This window comes from Schistocerca piceifrons, chromosome 3 (genome assembly GCF_021461385.2).
Source record: "Schistocerca piceifrons isolate TAMUIC-IGC-003096 chromosome 3, iqSchPice1.1, whole genome shotgun sequence".
Lineage (NCBI taxonomy): Eukaryota > Metazoa > Arthropoda > Insecta > Orthoptera > Acrididae > Schistocerca > Schistocerca piceifrons.
Genome location: NC_060140.1, coordinates 192,055,491 through 192,074,749, shown reverse-complemented (window position 1 = coordinate 192,074,749; position 19,259 = coordinate 192,055,491). Strand labels below are relative to the sequence as shown.

General features: G+C 42.5%; 1 protein-coding gene across 1 annotated transcript in view; it reads left to right on the top strand.

The window, feature by feature from the left end:
- The first annotated feature begins 724 nt into the window (after positions 1 to 724).
- LOC124787687 (DENN domain-containing protein 5B) overlaps positions 725 to 19,259 on the top strand; it is a 475,881-nt gene continuing 457,346 nt past the window's right edge. Inside the window, exon 1 of the mRNA XM_047254514.1 lies at positions 725 to 886. Within this exon, the coding sequence (XP_047110470.1) occupies positions 790 to 886 (97 nt within the window). The 5' untranslated portion in view covers positions 725 to 789. The remainder of the gene's footprint in view (positions 887 to 19,259) is intronic.

The following is a 19,259-nucleotide window of genomic DNA, read 5'->3' as shown; positions in this document are numbered from 1 at the left end:
TAAATACCTACGGTGTTGCTCTTAACACAAGTAATATGGCTTTCAACAAGACTATAAATTCTAACCTTCATTTGCATATAGCCCGACTCAGTATGTACCCTATTATGTTTAAAGAGAAACTCATTCGATAATAAACAAAATGTAGAGCGGCTCTTTTGAGGTATGCGTGAGCGGTTTTCGGTGGAAGTCTTACACAGAAAACGTACAAGTAAACATACTGACTGATGAAAGACCTGTACAATAATATTTAACACCCAGGCCGTTCGAAAAAGTAATTGCAACTCGAATTTAGTGGTAGCATGTAAGTCTCACGCAGTGCATTCCACGTATTACAAAACAATTAACAAAACATGCGTGGTGCGTATTACAGAAAATGTAAATAGATTTGTGAAGAAAAAAGAGACACCTACGCTAAGCTGTGTAGCAGAAAAGTGATACACAGAAAACCTTGCTTTAACTTTATATTCACGGTACGTATAGATCAAAACTTTTTGCAGGGTATCCAACGCTCTGAAAGAATATATTAATTTTGCCACCGCTATAAGAACTCAGGCAGCAATCTAGCAGGTTCAGTCTGCTTCTCGGAAGTTCCGCAAGCAAAGATGTTAGGTAGCCATAGAGTCTCACCGAAGGAAACTCTTGCGTTCCCTCACAGATGGCGCGCCAAGCGCTCAAATCAATTGTGTATCACATAGCCGTCAGCTGAGCAGAAGCGAAAGATGGCTGCAAGCAGCATGTGTGCGGTAGGGTGATCTGTGTTTTAAGTGAGTGAAATTCTCGTTTTCGAAAATGAATGCGCACAATCAAGGATCCCAGCGCTTCGCGGACTATTTTGTTATTTGTGGACTGAATTTGGATTCAGGACTTGAACCAGACAATTTTTCAGGTAAGTGATCGTGAGATGATTTTTGACAATCAGCATCAATCAGTGTTCTTCATGCCTTCAAGACGAAATTTTATTTTCCTTTTTTTGTCTAAGATTCCGAACAGTACAAGCGCCAGAAGTTGGTGAAAGTTCGTCCTATTATGAATGTCTGCTGTTAAATTAATGGGAATGCAGTTTTGTGTATTGTTGATATACAGTCAATTTCCAATCATTGAAGCGCTTTTTATGCGTGATTTAGAAAACCTAATCCATCGAGATCTGGCGATATGCAGAGTCTGTCGAAAATGATGAATTATAGGACACTGTGGTTGTTTTGAATGCATTTGTAAAATAAAGATTCATGTTTCGTTCATAAACAGACATAATTTTAGCTGTCTCTGTTCCAGTCTCATGGTCCTTGCCCGCAGTCGCGTTTGTTATGTTTTTTTAAATTGTTTGTTAGTGAATTATGATACCGCAATTGATAAGACTTCCAATTTTGGTTAGTTATTATCATTTGGTGGTGGTTTAACAGGTTTTTTTTTATTTCGCGAGGCATAATGTCAAATATCGCAGTTGCTTTCTCGATAATTTTCTAAGAAGCTTTCTCGAAGTCCTCAGGAACAGATGTATTTCTCTGAACGGAGATGAGTGTTGCAGGTAATAGCTGTGGTGCGTTTCGCAGAAGAAAATCGTTGAATTAAAATACTTGTGTTCACAGATTGACGTTACGTATGAAATGCGATCCTAACCAATAGAAATATACCCAAAAATATTTATCGCTGGAGTGTTTATAACGCGTGACATCTAGGCCTCTACAAATATATAACTTGATATTATTAGACTAAGGTCAACGCATTCTTAGTTCATCGTTCGTGTGACGTACAACAATGCGTCAGTGACGCCTTTAATAACAGCATATATCATGGCAATGTGTAGTGCTTAGAAATTACCAACTTTAATTGAATATATTGCTATTAGCGCTTAACATGAAGACATACCCTCCGATATTGTTTTTGCGGTTACATTATGACTTCTTAAATCTTGCATGACCGGAACATTTCTGCCTTGGCCTTCATATTTGTCTCATGGATCAAAATAGTCTCCTGATACTTCGTGTAGTTGTGTACTGTGTGGCTTCAATAATAACTGACCAATACTTCAAGGGTGTAGTTTTTTTATTATTCAATTGTATTTGTAATTATCACTCAATTACGTAGTTAAGGGTAACATGAATTACTGTCCTGAAGGACGGGGAATAACTGAACTTTGCGTATGTTGCAATATTATTTTTTTAATAATTTCGTAATACATATTTCCTCTCCTAATTGTTCACAGAACCTCTGTCACTGTATTATGTTGTATTAACCACTGAATATTTTTTCGCCTTTAATAAGAGACAAGATTCTAAAACACGTGAAACGAAACAGTCCGTGTTATAAAACGCCGCTCTGTGGACGAAATGTCAACAACGTTTGCGCAGAGCTTAGATATTAATAGTGTACAGAGCTTAGATATTAATAGTGTACGGCAGTTTCACGCTACATAAAACAGCTGGGCGGACAGCGATCGTAAACACCATGCCAAACTTAACCTAAGACTGGAAGCGCTTAAAAAGCCATCTCTCATTGGTGTAATCATATAATTAACTTTTAATTTTGTTCGTGTTTCATTGTTAGATCCTGGAGTTACATGTATTCATATTTCGTTGAAAGACGAGTGTAGCGATGGAGACAAGTGTTCTTCAGAAGTTGTAGTTTGTTTGTTTTTTTTTTTTTTTTTTTTTTTTTTCGAAACTTTTGCTCTCAGTGGATCCTGCATTTTTAATACTGATCTTCATGTTTAGATTGAGTATATTGGACGTTCAGATCTTTGGTCGTATATATTATTATTATTATTATTCTCGATTATTGCCCTTTAGGAGAGTGTGTAAACTTTTGAGCAAAACACTGCTGCACTTCCTTTTCTTCTTTCCTTTTATCCCCCAAACCGCTTCATTAATTCACTACGTTTTTTTTCCTTCCTTTCGTCTACCCATTTTTTCCGTCTAATTTCTTTCGTTGAGACTTTGCAAGTTTCTTGTTTTTTTTTTTTTTATTTTGGTTCTGAATTGCTTTCTTTCCTCAGTTTGTCCTCTCTCAAATTGTAAATCGTTCATGTTTTCTTGTTTTACTTTCAACTAACTTTGTCTCTGATTTGCTTGCATTAACGATGTTAAAATTTTCTTAGTTGTTTTCATCCAACTTACTTAGGTGTCCGTAGAACGGTAGGTGTCTTTTCCTAATGTTGTCCGTGATGTGTGTTCATCGAGTTCCTTTGTAGCTCGTCTGACCGTTCCATCTCGGAGAACAGCGCCGTGAACTTCGTTCTTATTTCTCTGTGGCACGATTTTTATCGTTCATCTATCTAATTACTGTGGTTTGTGCCGTATGCAATGCTTTTGTAAAACAACTGTCTTGTAGTGTCGTAGTTTTGCATTACGAGGAATTGCTCTTTTGATGTAGTGATTCCGTGGCAGTTTGGACATAGTTTCTGTGTTAAAGACTCTGTTCAGCCCTGTGGGTTGGATGGTTTCTTCTAAGTACTTGAAGTGAGTGACCTGTGAGATTTTTCCATACTGTGTTTTCAGTGGGAGTTTTCCGGCGGGTGGTTTGGTGTCCATATACCGAGTGTTTTCATAGGAAATCTGGTGTCTAGTTCTACAGGAGATTTTATGTAGGCTAGTTTATCTACTAGTGTTACTTTTGCTTCATCTTTGTTATTCGTAAATATAGCTAGGTTACCGACAAAAGCCAGGCATTTCACAGTGACTCCTTTTTCAGTTTGGATATTTTCGTCGTGCTTTTCCCGTTCTCTGATTATTTTTTGCCAGTACGCTGGTGAACAAGATTGGCGATAAGCCATCTACTTGTCGGAATCCTGTGTGAGTTTTGAATGTGTTTGAAATTTCTCCCATTAATTTCACTTTTGACGTGGTTCCTGATATAGCTTCCTGTATGGTGGCTCTGACATATCCGTCGACTCCTAATTCTTTCTGGCTGTTAAACAGAGTTTGCCTATGAACAGAATCGTAAGCTTTTTCTGAATTCACAAATGTGACTTAAGTGTTCCGGCGTCGTCTGCGTGTATTATGGTCCTGAAGTTCCAGATCTTCAATACAAAACACTTTCCTCATTGCGGAGATTATACAAGCCGTACCTATATGTTCTCGCTGTTTCTATATTTAATTTTACCCTTCCATTGGAGAATTCCATATCCTTTCAACTGTCTGCGACAGCGAAAGCTTTCATTTCTGGAACAATGCGTAGCTTTTGTTACACAGCAATAAGGTTTGCTCCGAAACACGTTTTAGTGAATATTGATCGCAAAGTAACACAAGCTTGTTGTCTTCTACGTTGCCACCATGTTAAGTGTGTTAGTATATTGAATTTGTCACGGCAACGAGTATCTATTTCTCGAGTGAGCAAAGCATACCATAGTGTAACCTCCTTTATATTTTTGAGCTTTGGACTTTATTCAGATCTGAAATATAATGACAAAGTAGGATACGAATTCATTGGCATCAAAAGTAGACATTCTGTATGTATCAGTATGACCTGTGGATGATCCGTTAATAGAAAGAGGCTGGTGTTGAGTGTCCTGTGAAGCTCAGTAGAGAAGGGACTAAGGGAACAGACCAGAACTTGCCGTAGGAATCATTCCAGCATTCACTTGGTTGGGGGGGGGGGTGGGGGGGGGCAACAAAAGGCCTTGATCAGGAAGACGCAACAGGGGTTGCAACACACTACACAGACAATTCGGACTTTGTGTTTTAAGGTTTCCGTTAATAAATTCAGAGAATATGCCGCGATGGTTCTTCAACAAGACCACGTGACATTTGCACCTCCATCCTTGACAAGATAAGTGCTGCTTCGTCGCTAATGACAACGGTGTCAGTCTCATTCCAAGGAATTCATTACGTCTGGAAGACGCCCATAAGATACTGCAGAAGTTCACAATGTGGCGGGTTAGAGTGGGAAGCGGGACGCGGTAATAACAAATCTTTATGCGCACATAAAATGTGAATAAAAACTGTAATTTTCTAAACAAAGCTTTTATACGTAATAAATGTTAAGCCATAACCAAAATATTTTAAAAAGAAAAATAAGTTTAAGTTTTTAAATTCGTAGGCGTGGTATGCAACACCGAAAATTGTAAGGTATCGATTTGAGTCAGCACCTTACGAGCAGCCGCTTAAGTACACTTGTACCATTGTTCAATCAAATAACTGGGAGTGGAGTAAACATTGATGTATTTTTTTAAAATCTCAATGTAACGCAAACAGAGTTGGTAAATACCTCTAAAGAACTAGAGATGAGGGACGTGAAGACAGTCGCCTCAGGCTGGAGGAGGGGTATGTTGAGAAACTTTCAAAACGATATTTTTCAAACAGACGTTAACTGCGCTCCAAGACTACCCACGTTAGTGTCTGTGTTTCCGAGCAGAGTTTGAAGTGACATCAAACTGGTTTCCGACTGTATATAAAAAGCCTATCAAATGATATTTCAGAGTCCCCCCCCCCCCCCCCCCCCCCCCGGCGGCAAGGAGTAAGAAAAAAGACCAAAGAAAGAATACCAGAAGTTCAAGATGGAATTCGCTGGACGTCTTTCAAGGACTCACACAAGGATCTATTACCGGGAAATCATTCATCCAAATCTGTTTTGGCGTCACTTTGTCAAAACCAATTTCCAGACGTGAGATCTCAGTGCGGAGTCAGTGTTCCCCAAATTTTGAGGCTGAGCAGATATGACCCCACTTGCAGTGTCGCTCGTGCTCCGTCTAGTGCAAGATGGACTTCGCAAAAACTACCATCAGTGCACTTCAGGCTGCCAAGTTCTGATCTGCAGCTGTGTTGTATTTTGTTTGCTGCGACACGCTAAATAAATAACGAAGGCCCTATCATTATTTTCAGAAAAAGTTGTTTACATAATTTTACTTTCTCGAACACCTTGCCGCACGGAGTGGCCACGGTTTGAGGCGCCATGTCACGGATTGCGCGACCCCTCCCGCCGGAGGTTCGAGTCCTCCCTCGGGAATAGATGTGTGTGTGTGTGTGTGTTGTTCTTAGCATAAGTTAGTTGAAGTAGTGTGTAAGTTTAGGGATCGATCGATGACCCTAGCAGTTTGGTCCCTTAGGAATTCATACAAATTTGAACATTTTTTTTTTCTAACACCTTCGGTGTCTCTCTTTTCCACTGTAGTGTATTACAACTTCGCCAGTTGCGTAGAAAACATTAGTGTTAATTCATTATTGAAATAAACTCTGTTTAATGCGAGCACCTTGCGAACTTAGTAAACCATAAAGTGTCGCAGGATACCAAATCCGGAATACAATGCTTGAGAGAGTAATTCCACTAACATTGCTATACAGCAGGAGAGGAACTTCGCTTATTTTCGCGACTGAAGAGAGACATGTTTCAAGACAGGGGTAGAAATGCATCCATATTTTGTCTTAAAAGGTTCTGTTAACGATATTTTCTAATTATTGTTTAACCCTTTTTCGAAACGTCAGTAAAGTGTATAGAATGAGAACGACCATCTGATTTTAAGAAAAGACCTTCTCCATTACATATGCCGTTTCGGCCTTGTGGATACTAAAGATAACAGCTTTGACTGTTTTGTTTCACGCTGGTTATACTGAATGTGTTTCATAGACCGTTATGAGATGATGCAACAATTCTTTTCGGTGGAACGCCTCATTAATTTTCATAGATAGAATTAGGAAAGAATGGGCGGAAGTTACACCACGTTGAGGCGTTATCTTGCTAGTCGAGGCTTATTCAGAGACCTCAATTGGAAGAGTACTTTCAACGGAAGACAGTTATGCGTGTTCTACATATTAGTTTTCACTTTGAAAATTTTTCAGCGCATTGAATGCCGCGGTAAAGCGTAATAAATAAAATTCTTTCTCGTTTTCATTCATATTTCGCGTCGGTTATTAACAACTACAGATAGCTTTTTCGTATGTCAATTCATTTCATATGCTCACAGTTTTAGGCAACGTTATACAAAATAATAATAATAATAATAAATAAAATGGCTCTGAGCACATTATGGGACTTAACTTCTGAGGTCATCAGTCCCCTAGAACTTAGAACTACTTAAACCTAACTAACCTAAGGACATCACACACATCCATGCCCGAGGCAGGATTCGAACCTGCGACCGTAGCAGTGGCGCGGTTCCAGACTGTAGCGCCTAGAACCGCTCTATCACTGCGGTCGGCTGCAACGTTATTAGTTTGGTACATGAATTGATAGTGTTTTCGTTTTGTATGTTGGTATTCAGATCGCTGTGGGTCTATTCATCAACTGAAATTTTTTATTTGTAGTTCACTGTTGCTATTTGAGTTTACATTTCGTCGTTTGGAGATAGGTAATGGAGTTGCACATTCTAGAAAATGGAGTGACAAGTGGAGACTCGGAACATTTCCAACATAATCTTCCGTTTGAGTTCAACAGACGGGTGACAGCAGCGGCGGCAGCCAGAAAAATTTGCGCCCTGTGTGGGGTATAATGCCATTGAACAGAGTAAGGCTTGTTTTAAGCAGGATCGTTTTGATATTAGTGAATCTCCATGGTCAGGAAGACCTTTGGGGTTTGCTGAAGATCGTTTAAACGCATTAATCCACAATGATCCACGTGAATGTTTTCGATAACTGCAAATGTTCTTATCAGTGACCATTCCACTATCGTGCGACATTTTCATGCAGCGTGGAAGGTTCAAATATAGTATGTATGGGTATAACATGCTCTAAGCCAAAACCGCAGAAATCAGCGGGTGGCCATTTGTGCATCTCTGCTTGCTCGTCATAAATTGGCCGTACCGCTACTTGTGACGAGAAATGGTGTCTTTATGAGAACAGAAGAAAAAGATAGGAATGTTTGAACCCAAACAAAGCAACAACTAACCGTACAAAAGATAATACACTACTGGCCATTAAAATTGCTGCACCAAGAAGAAATGCAGATGATAAACGGGTATTCATTGGACAAATATATTCTACTAAAACTGACATTTGATTACATTTCCACACAATTGGGTGCATAGATTCTGGGAAATCAGTACCCAGAACAACCACCTCTGGCCGTAATAATGGCCTTGATACGCCTGGGCATTGAGTCAAACAGAGCTTGGATGGCGTATACTAGTACAGCTGCCCATGCAGCTTCAACATGATACCACAGTTCATCAAGAGTAGTGGCTGGCGTATTGTGCGAACCAGTTGCTCGGTCACCATTGACCAGACGTTTTCAATTGGTGAGAGATCTGGAGAATGTGCTGCCCAGGGTAGCAGTGGAACATTTTCTGTATCCAGAAAGGCCCATACAGGACCTGCATCATGTAGTCGTGCATTATCCTGCTGAAATGTAGGGTTTCGCAGGGATCGAATGAAGGGTAGAGCCACGTGTCTTAACACATCTGAAATGTAACGTCCACTGTTCAAAGTGCCGTCAATGCGAACGAGAGGTGACCGAGACGTGTAACCAATGGCACCCCATACCATCACGCCGGGTGATACGCCAGTATGGCGATGACGAATACACGCTTCCAATGTACGTTCACCGAGAAGTCGCCAAACAAGGATGCGACCATCGTGATGCTGTAAACAGAACCTGGATTCATCCGAAAAGAAAATGACGTTTTGCCATTCGTGCACCCAGGTTCGTCGTTGAGTATACCATCGCAGGCGCTCCTGTCTGTGATGCAGCGTCAAGGGTATCCGCAGCCATGGTCTCCGAGCTGATAGTCCATGCTACTGCAAACGTCGTCGAACTGTTCGTGAAGACGGTTGTTGTCTTGCAAACGTCCCCATCTTTTGATTCAGGGATCGAGACGTGGCTGCACGATCCGTTACAGCCATGCGGATAAGATGCCTGTCATATCGACTGCTAGTGATACGAGGCCGTTGGGATCCAGCGCGGCGCTCCGTATTAACCCTCCTGAACCCACCGATTCCATATACTGGTAGTAGTCATTGGATCTCGACCAACGCGAGCAGCAATGTCGCTGATACGATAAATCGCAATCGCGATAGGCTACAATTCGACCTTTATCAAAGTCGGAAACGTGATGGATTTCTCCTCCTTACACGAGGCATCACAACAACGTTTCACCAGGCAACGCCGTTCAACCGCTGTTTGTGTATGAGAAGTCGGTTGGAACCTTTCATCATGTCAGCACGTTGTAGGTGTCGCCACCGGCGCCAACCTTGTGTGAATGCTCTCGAAAGCTAATCATTTGCATATCACAGCATCTTCTTCCTGTCGGTTAAATTTCGCGTCTGTAGCACGTAATCGTCGTGGTGTAGCAAATTTAATGGCCAGTAGTGTATTATGCATTACGCGGGGGACGGCGTAGTGTCCTATGAATTGGTTTCCAGAGGTGTATCCATAATTGTTGACATCTTGCAGACGCAGTCCAAGAACAACGACCTGGAAGACGGCGTGAAGTGATGGTACTCCACGATAACGCCCACCCGCATTCTGCTAGACAGATAAAAAAACACTATACAGGAGTTGAGTTGGGAACTCATTCCGCACCCACCTTATTCACCTGATCTTGCGCCCTCCGGTATTCACCTTTTCCGCTCTCTGTAAATGCGCTCCGAACCTGGCTCGACGAGTTCCTCGTTTCAAGTCCACTTGATTTCTACAGACGCGGAATCGAAAAGTTACACCATCGTCGACCGGCTGTTGCCGATAGCGAAGAATAATATATTATTGATGACTGAACTTACTTTTTAACATGTATCTATTGTGTTTATTACAGTTTTGTAAGTACGCTACGAACTTATGCACCAACCCTATAAATACCGTACTGGCCATTAAAATAGCTACACCGCGAAGATGACGTGCTACAGACGCGAAACTTAACCGACAGAAAGAAGATGCTTTTCAGAGCATTCACAAAAGGTTGGCGCCGGTGGCAACACCTACAACGCGCTGACATGAAGAAAGTTTCCAACAGATTTCTCATACACAAACAGCAGTTGACCGGCGTTGCCTGGTGAAACGTTGTTGTGATGCCTCTGTAAGGAGGAGAAAATGTGGGAATCACGTTTCCGCCTTTGGTAAAGGTCGGATTGTAGCTTATCGCGATTGCGGTTTATCGTATCGCGACATTGCTGCTCCCGTTGGTCGAGATCCAATGACTGTTAGCAGAATATGGAATTGGTGGGTTCAGGAGAGTAATACGGAACGCCGTGCTGGATCCCAACGGTCTCGTATCACTAGTAGTCGAGATGGCAGGCATCTTATCCGCATGGCTGTAACAGATCGTGCAGCCACGTCTCGATCCCTGAGTCAACAGATGGGGGCGTTTGCAAGACAACTACCATCTGCACGAACAGTTTGACGACGTTCGCAGCAGCATGAACTATCAGCTCGGAGACCGTGGCTGCGGTTACCGTTGACGCTGCATCATAGACAGGAGCGCCTGCGATGGTGTACTCAACGACGAACCTGGGTGCACGAATGGCAAAACATCATTTTTTTCGGATGAATCCAGGTTCTGTTTACAGCATCATGATGGTCGCATCCGTGTTTGGCGACATCGCGGTGAACGCACATTGGAAGCGTGTATTCGTCATCGCCGTACTGGCATATCACCCGGCGTGATGGTATGGGGTGCCATTGGTTACACGTGTCGGTCACCTCTTGTTTGCATTTGCGGCACTTTGAACAGTGGACGTTACATTTCAGATGTGTTACGACCCGTGGTTCTACCCTTCATTCGATCCCTGCGAAACCCTACATTTCAGCAGGATAATGGACGGCCGCATGTTGTAGGTCCTGTACGGGCGTTTCTGGATACTGAAAATGTTCGACTGCTGCGCTGGCCAGCACATTCTCCAGATCTCTCACCAATTGAAAACGTCTGGTCAATGGTGGCCGAGCAACTGGCTCGTCACAATACGCCAGTCACTACTCTTAATGAACTGTGGTATCGTGTTGAAGCTGCGTGGGCAGCTGTAGCTGTACACGCCATCCAAGCTCTGTTTGACTCAATGCCCAGTCGTATCACAGCCGTTATTACGGCCAGAGGTGGTTGTTCTGGGTACTGATTTCTCAGGATCTATGCACCCAAATTGCGTGAAAATGTAATCACATGTCAGTTCTAGTAGAATATATTTGTTCAATGAATACCCGTTTATCATCTGCATTTCTTCTTGGTGTAGCAATTTAAATGGCCAGTAGTGTACCTCTATTTTTCATTCCTTCAGCATCATTTAATGTTTTTGCTCCATTTATAGACCAATCGGAACGAATTACACACTCACAAAGTTTGTGTAGGCCGTATCTGCTTTCCCCTGTTACATTACATCCATAAAAATTGGATCGCTGTTCGGGAGCAGGGCGTCCATGAATAGCTGCAAATGGTCTCCATGTAACCGAGCAGAACCATTTCCAATCAATGATCGGTTCAGTTTGACCAAAGCACCCGGTCCATTTCATATAAACACAGCGCACATCATTATGAAGCTATCACTAGCTTGTACAATGCACTGTAGGCGACTTGGGTCTTTCGCTTCGTGGTATATGCGCCACACTAGTACCCTACCTTCCGCTCTTAGAAACTAAAGTCGAGACTCGTCTGACCAGGCCACGGTTCTCCAATCGTCTAGGGTCCAATCGATATGGTCACGAGCCCAGGAGAGTCCCTGAAGACGATGTCGTGTTGCTAGCAAACGCACTCGCGTCGGTCGCCTGCTGCCGTAGACCTCAACACCAAATTTCGCCGCTCTGTCTTGACGGATACGTTCATCGTATGTCCCACATTGATTTCTGCCATTATTTCGCGCAGTGTTGCTTGTCTGTTAGCACCGACTACTCTATGCTAACGCCGCTGCTTTCGGTCGTTAAGTGAAGGCCATCGGCCACTGCGCTGTACGTGGTGAGAGGTAATGCCTGAAATTCGGTATTATCGGCACACTCTTGACTCTGTGGATCTCGGAGTAGTGAATCACCTAATGATTCCCGTAATGGAATGCCCCAAGCATGTAGCTCCAACTACCATTGCGGGTTCAAAGTCTGTTAATTTCCGTCTTGCGGTCATAATCACGCTGGAAAAGTTTTCACACGAATCACCTGAGTACAAATCACAGATCCGCCAATCCACTGCCCTTTTATACCTTGTGTACATGATACTGTCGCCATCTGTATATGTGCATATCGCTATACCGTGACTTTTATTTATTTATTTATTTTTTATTTACACATCAAGTTCCGTAGGACCAAATTGAGGAGCAAATCTCTAAGGTAACGGAACGTGTCAGTACATGAAATTACAACATAAAAGTAATAACAGATAAAAATAAATGTTCATGAACCTGAAAAAAGTCAGTCCATAAGTTTAAGTATTCACTGTCAGCAAGACAATAAAAATCAGCTTAATTTTCAAGGAACTCCTCGACGGAATAGAAGGAGTGACCCATGAGGAACCTCTTCAGTTTCGATTTGAAAGCGCTTGGATTACTGCTAAGATTTTTGAATTCGAGTGGCAGCTTATTGAAAATGGATCCTGCAGTATACTGCACACCTTTTTGCCCAAGAGTTAAGGAAGTCTGATCCAAATGCAGGTTTGATTTCCGCCGAGTATTAACTGAGTGAAAGCTGCTTATTCTTGGGAATAAACTAATATTGGTAACAAGAAACGACAATAAGGAATATACGTATTGAGAGGCCAATGACAAAATACCCAGACTCGTGAACTGAGGACGACAAGAGGTTGTGAACTCACACATTGCCCGAACCGCCCGTTTCTGAGCCAAAAATATCCTTGTAGAATGGGAAGAACTATCCCAAAATATAATACCATGCGACATAATTGAATGAAGATAAGCAAAGTAGACTAATTTTCGTGTCGAAGTGTCACTCACATTTGATACCGTTCGAATAGTAAAAATGGCAGCATTAAGTCTTCGAACAAGATCCTGAACGTGGGCTATCCACGACAGCTTACTATCTATCTGAACACCTAGAAATTTGAACTGTTCAGTTTCACTACTCATATGCCCGTTCTGTGAAATTAAAACGTCAGGTTGTGTTGAATTGTGTGTTAGAAACTGTAAGAACTGAGTCTTACAGTGATTTAACGTTAATTTTCTACAAGCCATGAACTGAGGTCATGTACTGCACTATTTGAAACCGAGCCAATGTTGCACACAACATCCTTTACTACCAAGCTAGTGCCATCAGCAAACAGAAATATTTTAGAGTTACCCGTAATACTAGAGGGAATCTCATTTGTATAAATAAGTAACAGGAGCGGCCCCAACACTGATCCCTGCCCCCCCCCCCCCAAATTGACAGTACCCCACTCAGATCCCACATCACAGCCGTTATCAACATTGTGAATAATGACCTTTTGCTGCCTGTTGCTAAAGTAAGAGGTGAACCAATTGTGAGCTACTCCCCGTATTCCGTAATAGTCCAACTTCTGGAGCAATATTTTGTGATCAACACTATCAAATGCCTTAGTTAAATCAAAAAATACGCCAAGCGTTCGAAACTTTTTGTTTAGCCCATCCAGTACCTCACAGAGAAAAGAGAATATAGCATTTTCAGTTGTTAAACGACTTCTAAAGCCGAACTGTACATCTGATAGCAAATAGGTCTAAAATTGTGTACATTATCCCTTTCTCCCTTTTTATAAAGTGGCTTTACTGCCGGGTACTTTAATCGCTCAGGAAACTGAGCATTCCTAAAGGAAAAATTACAAATATGGCTTAATACAGGGCTAACATGTGCAGCACAGTACTTTAATATTCTGCTAGACACTCCATCATAACCATGAGAGTTCTTAGTCTTCAGTGATTTAATTACTGACTCAATCTCCCTCTTGTCTGTATCACAGAGGAGTATTTCAGACATCAATCTCGGAAAGGCATTTGCCAAGAAAGTTATATGAGTCCCTGCAGAAACTAAATTTTTATTTAATTCACCAGCAATGCTCAGAATATGATGGTTAAATACTGTACATATGTCTGATTTATCAGTAACAGAAATATTTTTACTGCGAACTGACTTTATATGGTCGACCTTGTGCTGCTGACCAGACACTTCCTTCACAACTGACCATATGGTTTTAATTTTATCCTGTGAATTAGCTATTCTATTTGCATACCACATACTCTTTGCCTCCCTAATAACATTTTTAAGCACCTTACAATACTGTTTGTAACGGGCTACTGTAGCTTGATTGTGACTACTTCTAACATTTTGATATAATTCCCACTTTGTTCTACATGATATCCTTATCCCACTAGTCAGCCACCCAGGCTGTCCATTACCCAAGTGTAAAACGTAAGCTGCAGCCCAAAGGTAACGAAAGTCAGCCATGTTAGCTGCGAGGGTGTTGCGTGGAAAATATTAGGCAGTGCAGGCGTACAAAAACATCTGTAGCACTCGAGCTGTGTCCTGTCTTAGCCCTTAGGCGAGCTTATCGATGGAACCTTGTGCTTGTAGGAACCGGAAGGTTGCGCGGCCTGTGGTGTCGTCAGCAAAAGCATTGTACTCGTAAGACGGCAGCCCAGACCAGCCGCTTATCGAATGACCTTAGCTCCGGGCAGCCGACCGTCGCCTCGTATCGACACCGCCCCTTCCTGTTGTAAAGGCGCGCAGGGCGTCGGGGACACGGCAGCGTCGACGCTGCGCACACGTCACTTCTAACCACCACAACAGCCCCTACTCAGAGAATGTACTCGTAGAGAATTTCATCCAGAACATCATGAATATCCTGTGTTCTTTCTGCAGAAACGGGGTAAAGCGGCACGTGGAAATTTCCTGGTGTGGGCCAGTATTTGTGTTTGAATTTCTAAGAGCGAATAATCGAAGAACTGGTAAGTTATGTAAGTGGCTTTTGTAGCATGCCCTGTAAGCAATAGTAGCAACCGTATGTGCAGCAATCAGAGATGGGATGAGAATACAATGATATCATACCATACGAGGTGCCTTTGCAATGAGTTATGTCACTGTGGAGAATGCCACTCGTGCGTTATGTGAGAGATTGGCTAGAAACGAGTGACATTGTCAGGACTACCTTACGGAACTTTGGTAGGGCCGTTACTGTACACAAATATTACAGTGTTGTGCCTAACTTAAGGACGAAAGTAACTTTGGCATGATGTCACTGCCAAGCAACATAGCTCCATGTAGCTTGGACTGTATATACAGGGTGGTCCATTGATCGTGACCGTGCCAAATATCTTACGAAATAAGCGTCAAACGAAAAAACTACAAAGAACGAAACTTGTCTAACTTCAAGGTGGAAACTACATGGCACTATGGTTGGCCCGCTAGATGGCGCTGCCATAAGTCAAACGGATATCAACTGCCTTTTTTTAAAATACGAACCCCCATTTCTATTTAATACTCGTGTAGTACGTAAAGAAATATGAATGTTTTCGTTGGCCCACTTTTTTCGCTTTGTGATAGATGGCGCTGTAATAGTCACAAACATATGGCTCACAATTTTTGACGAACAGGTGGTAACATGTAGGTTTTTTAAATTAAAATACAAAACGTAGGTACGTTTGAACATTTTATTTCGGTTGTTCCAATGTGATACATGTAACTTTGTGAACTTATCATTTCTGAGAACGCATGCTGTTACAGCGTGATAACCTGTCAATACCACATTAATGCAATAAATGCTCAAAATAATGTCCGTCAACCTCAATGCATTTGGCAGTACGTGTAACGACATTCCTCTCAACAGTGAGTAGTTCGCCTTCGTAATGTTCGCACATGCATTGACAATGCGCTGACGCACGTTGTCAGGCGTTGTCGATGGATCGCGATAGCAAATATCCTTCAACTTTCCCCACAGGAAGAAATCCGGGGACGTCAGATCCGGTGAACGTGCGGGCCATGGTATGGTGCTTGACGACCAATCCACCTGTCATGAAATATGCTATTCAATACCGCTTCAGCCGCACGCGAGCTATGTGCCGAACTTGCATCATGTTGGAAGTACATCGCCATTCTGTCATGCAGTGAAACATCTTGTAGTAACATCGGTAGAACATTACGTAGGAAATCAGCATACATTGCACCATTTAGATTGCCATCGATAAAATGGGGGCCAATTATCCTTCCTCCCATAATGCCGCACCATACATTAACCCGCCAAGGTCGCTGATGTTCCACTTGTCCCAGCCGTCGTGGATTTTCTGTTGCCCAATAGTGCATATTACGCCGGTTTACGTTACCGCTGTTAGTGAATGACGCTTCGTCGCTAAATAGAACGCGTGCAAAACATCTGTCACCGTCCCGTAATTTCTCTTGTGCCCAGTGGCAGAACTGTACGCGATGTTCAGAGTCGTCGCCATGCAATTCCTGGTGCACAGAAATACGGTACGGGTGTAATCGATGTTGATGTAGCATTCTCAACGCCGACGTTTTTGAGTTTCCCGATTCTCGCGCAGTTTGTCTGCTATTGATTTGCGGATTAGCCGCGACAGCAGTTAAAACACCTACTTGGGCATCATTTGTTGTAGGTCATGGTTGACGTTTCACATGTGGCTGAACACTTCCTGTTTCCTTAAATAACGTAACTATCCGGCGAACGGTCCGGACACTTGTATGATGTCGTCCAGGATACCGAGCAGGATACATAGCACACTACAGTTGGGCATTTTGATCACAATAACCATACATCAACACGATATCGACCTTTTCCGCAATTGGTAAACGGTCCATTTTAACACGGGTAATGTATCACGAAGCAAATACCGTCCGCACTGGCGGAATGTTACGCGATACCACGTACTTATACGTTTGTGGCTATTACAGCGCCATCTATCACAAAGCGAAAGAAGTGGTCCAACTAAAACATTCATATTTCTTTACGTGCTACACGGATATGTAATAAAAAATGGGGGTTCCTATTTAAAAAAACGCAGTTAATACCCGTTTGACCTATGGTAGCGCCATCTAGCGGGCCAACCATAGCGCCATCTGGTTTCCTCCTTCAAGCTAGACGAGTTTCGTTGTTTGTAGTTTTTTCGTTTGACGCTTATTTCGTGAGATATTTGGCCCGGTCACTATCAATGGACCACCTTGTAGAAATAATTGCTACAGTACAGCACTGATCGTTACTAAAAGAAATTCTCAATGGGACCAACAGAAATGACACTTTTATTCAAAACCAGTAATCACAGTGAAGTCACCACGATTTATGATGATCCCCTGGACATTACAAAAGGCAGGACAGGGTTGTTAATAGGAAATGTGTTCATTGCGGACAGCAGTGCATGCTTTGCAACGTGCTGGCCACATGGTTGGTAAGGAGTTCCTTTGGTAGAGCATTCCATTCTTCCACCAGTGAAGTTGACTTGTGCTGAATGGTCATTGGTGCGTGTGGGCGTGCCGCAGTATGTCACCCCAACGCATGCCACACGTGCTCGACAGGATTTAAGTCGGGGGAACGGGCATCAAGTCGCCGAATATTCTCTCACTCCAAGAGCTCCTCCACCTGCTCCTTTGGGTTCAGTCGCGCATCGTCATCGATAAAAATGAAATCAGGGTGGAGTGCACCCCAGAAAAGACGCACAGAGGGAAGGAAGACATTGTATCACAATAACTTTGACCCGTTTGTGTCCCGTTTCCAAAGACTTAGCGGTCAGTGCGCCCATGGAATATTATGCCTTTCCAAGCCATAACAGTTGGACCACCAAAATGACCATGCTCGACCATGTTCCTGGTGTTCGCTTCTCTCACCATATGAGAATATGTCCAGAATCACTACTCAGTCTGAATCTACTCTCACCCGAGAAGGACACGCCACCCCACTCCTCGTTGGTCCAGTACCTGTGTTCTTGGCATCGTCGTAAACGTTGCCGCGGATGTACGGGCGTCAAAGCCATACAGTGTTCTGCTCGTCGGGCAAAGATTCAACCCCATGCAGTCGCCGTGCTACTGTGGAGCGTGAGATTGCATGCCTTGCAGTCCTGTTAAATGTTGTTGCAGCTGCAACCGCGGTTTGACGTGGGTTCCTCCTTGCCCGTTGCGCAATATATCGGTCAGCTGCTATTTTTTTTTTTTTTTACAAATTCCATGTTTTCTTTGTTTCCCCAGTGCCGTGCGTTCAATCGTGTACGCAGTTCCAGGAATCCTGAGTGAAGTGGATGCCTTCAGGTGTGACAGACGGCAAAGCCTTTTTGGATCAGAAGTAGCGGATGAGCAAGATGTTCCCTTTCCACCATCCTTATGAATCGGAGCGTGGCTATACAAGGGAGATGAACCTGAAGGCAGTATTATAGAAATGGATGGGGACTTAGATGAAGATGAGATGGGAGATACGATGTGCGAGAATAATTTGATGAGCACTGAGATATCTAAGTCGAAACACTTAGAGAAGAGTCAAATGAAATTGGTTAGATAGTTGTGGGAGGAGAAAATTTAATATTGATGAGAGACTGTAATTCGATAGTAGGAAGAGAAGGAAAAATAGTCCGTGAAAATGGACTGGGGGGGAGGGAATAATAGAGGAAGCAGCCTGGGAATTTTGCAGAGAGCATTATTTCATAATTGCTAACACTAGGTTTAAGAATCATCAAAGAAGATTGTATACGTCGAAGAGACATGGAGGCACTGGAAGGCTTCAGATTGATTATATAATGATAAATTTCGAAACCAGATTTTAAATTATATAATGATAAATTTCGAAACCAGATTTTAAACTGTGAGACATTTCCAGGGGGCAAATGTGAACTCTGACAACAATTTATTGATTATGAGCTATAGATTAAAAATGAAGAAATTACAAAAGGCAGGAAATTAAGGAGACGTGACCTGGATAAGTTGAAAGAACCAGAGGTTATTGGTGGTTCCAGAGGGAGCAATAGGCAATGATTGATAGAACAGGGGAAAGGAATGCAGTCAAAGAAGAATGGGTAGCTGTGAGATGAAATAGTTGAGGTCAGCAGAGGATCAAATAGGTATAAAGACAAAGCCTTGTAGAAGTCCGTGGATATCACAGGAGCTGTTGAATTTAATTGATGAAAGGTGAAAATATAAAAATGCAGCAAATATAGCAGGCGAAAGAGAATACAAACGTATACAAAGTGAGACTGAGAGGAAGTGCAAAATGGCTAAGCAGGAATTGTTGGGGAAAAAAAAGTATATATCACTAGGAAATTATAGACACTGCCTACAGGAAAATTAAAGTGACCTTTGGAGAAAAGAGAAGCAGCTGTATGAATATCAAGCGCTCAGATGGAAAACCATTGGAAGCAGAAAAAAGAAAGTGGAAAAGTGGAAGAAGTACAAGGTGTGCAACTTTGCTTCCGCCGTTTTTTCCCCAACATTTGAGGCTTTAATGAAACAAATTGGTTACACATGTATCATTC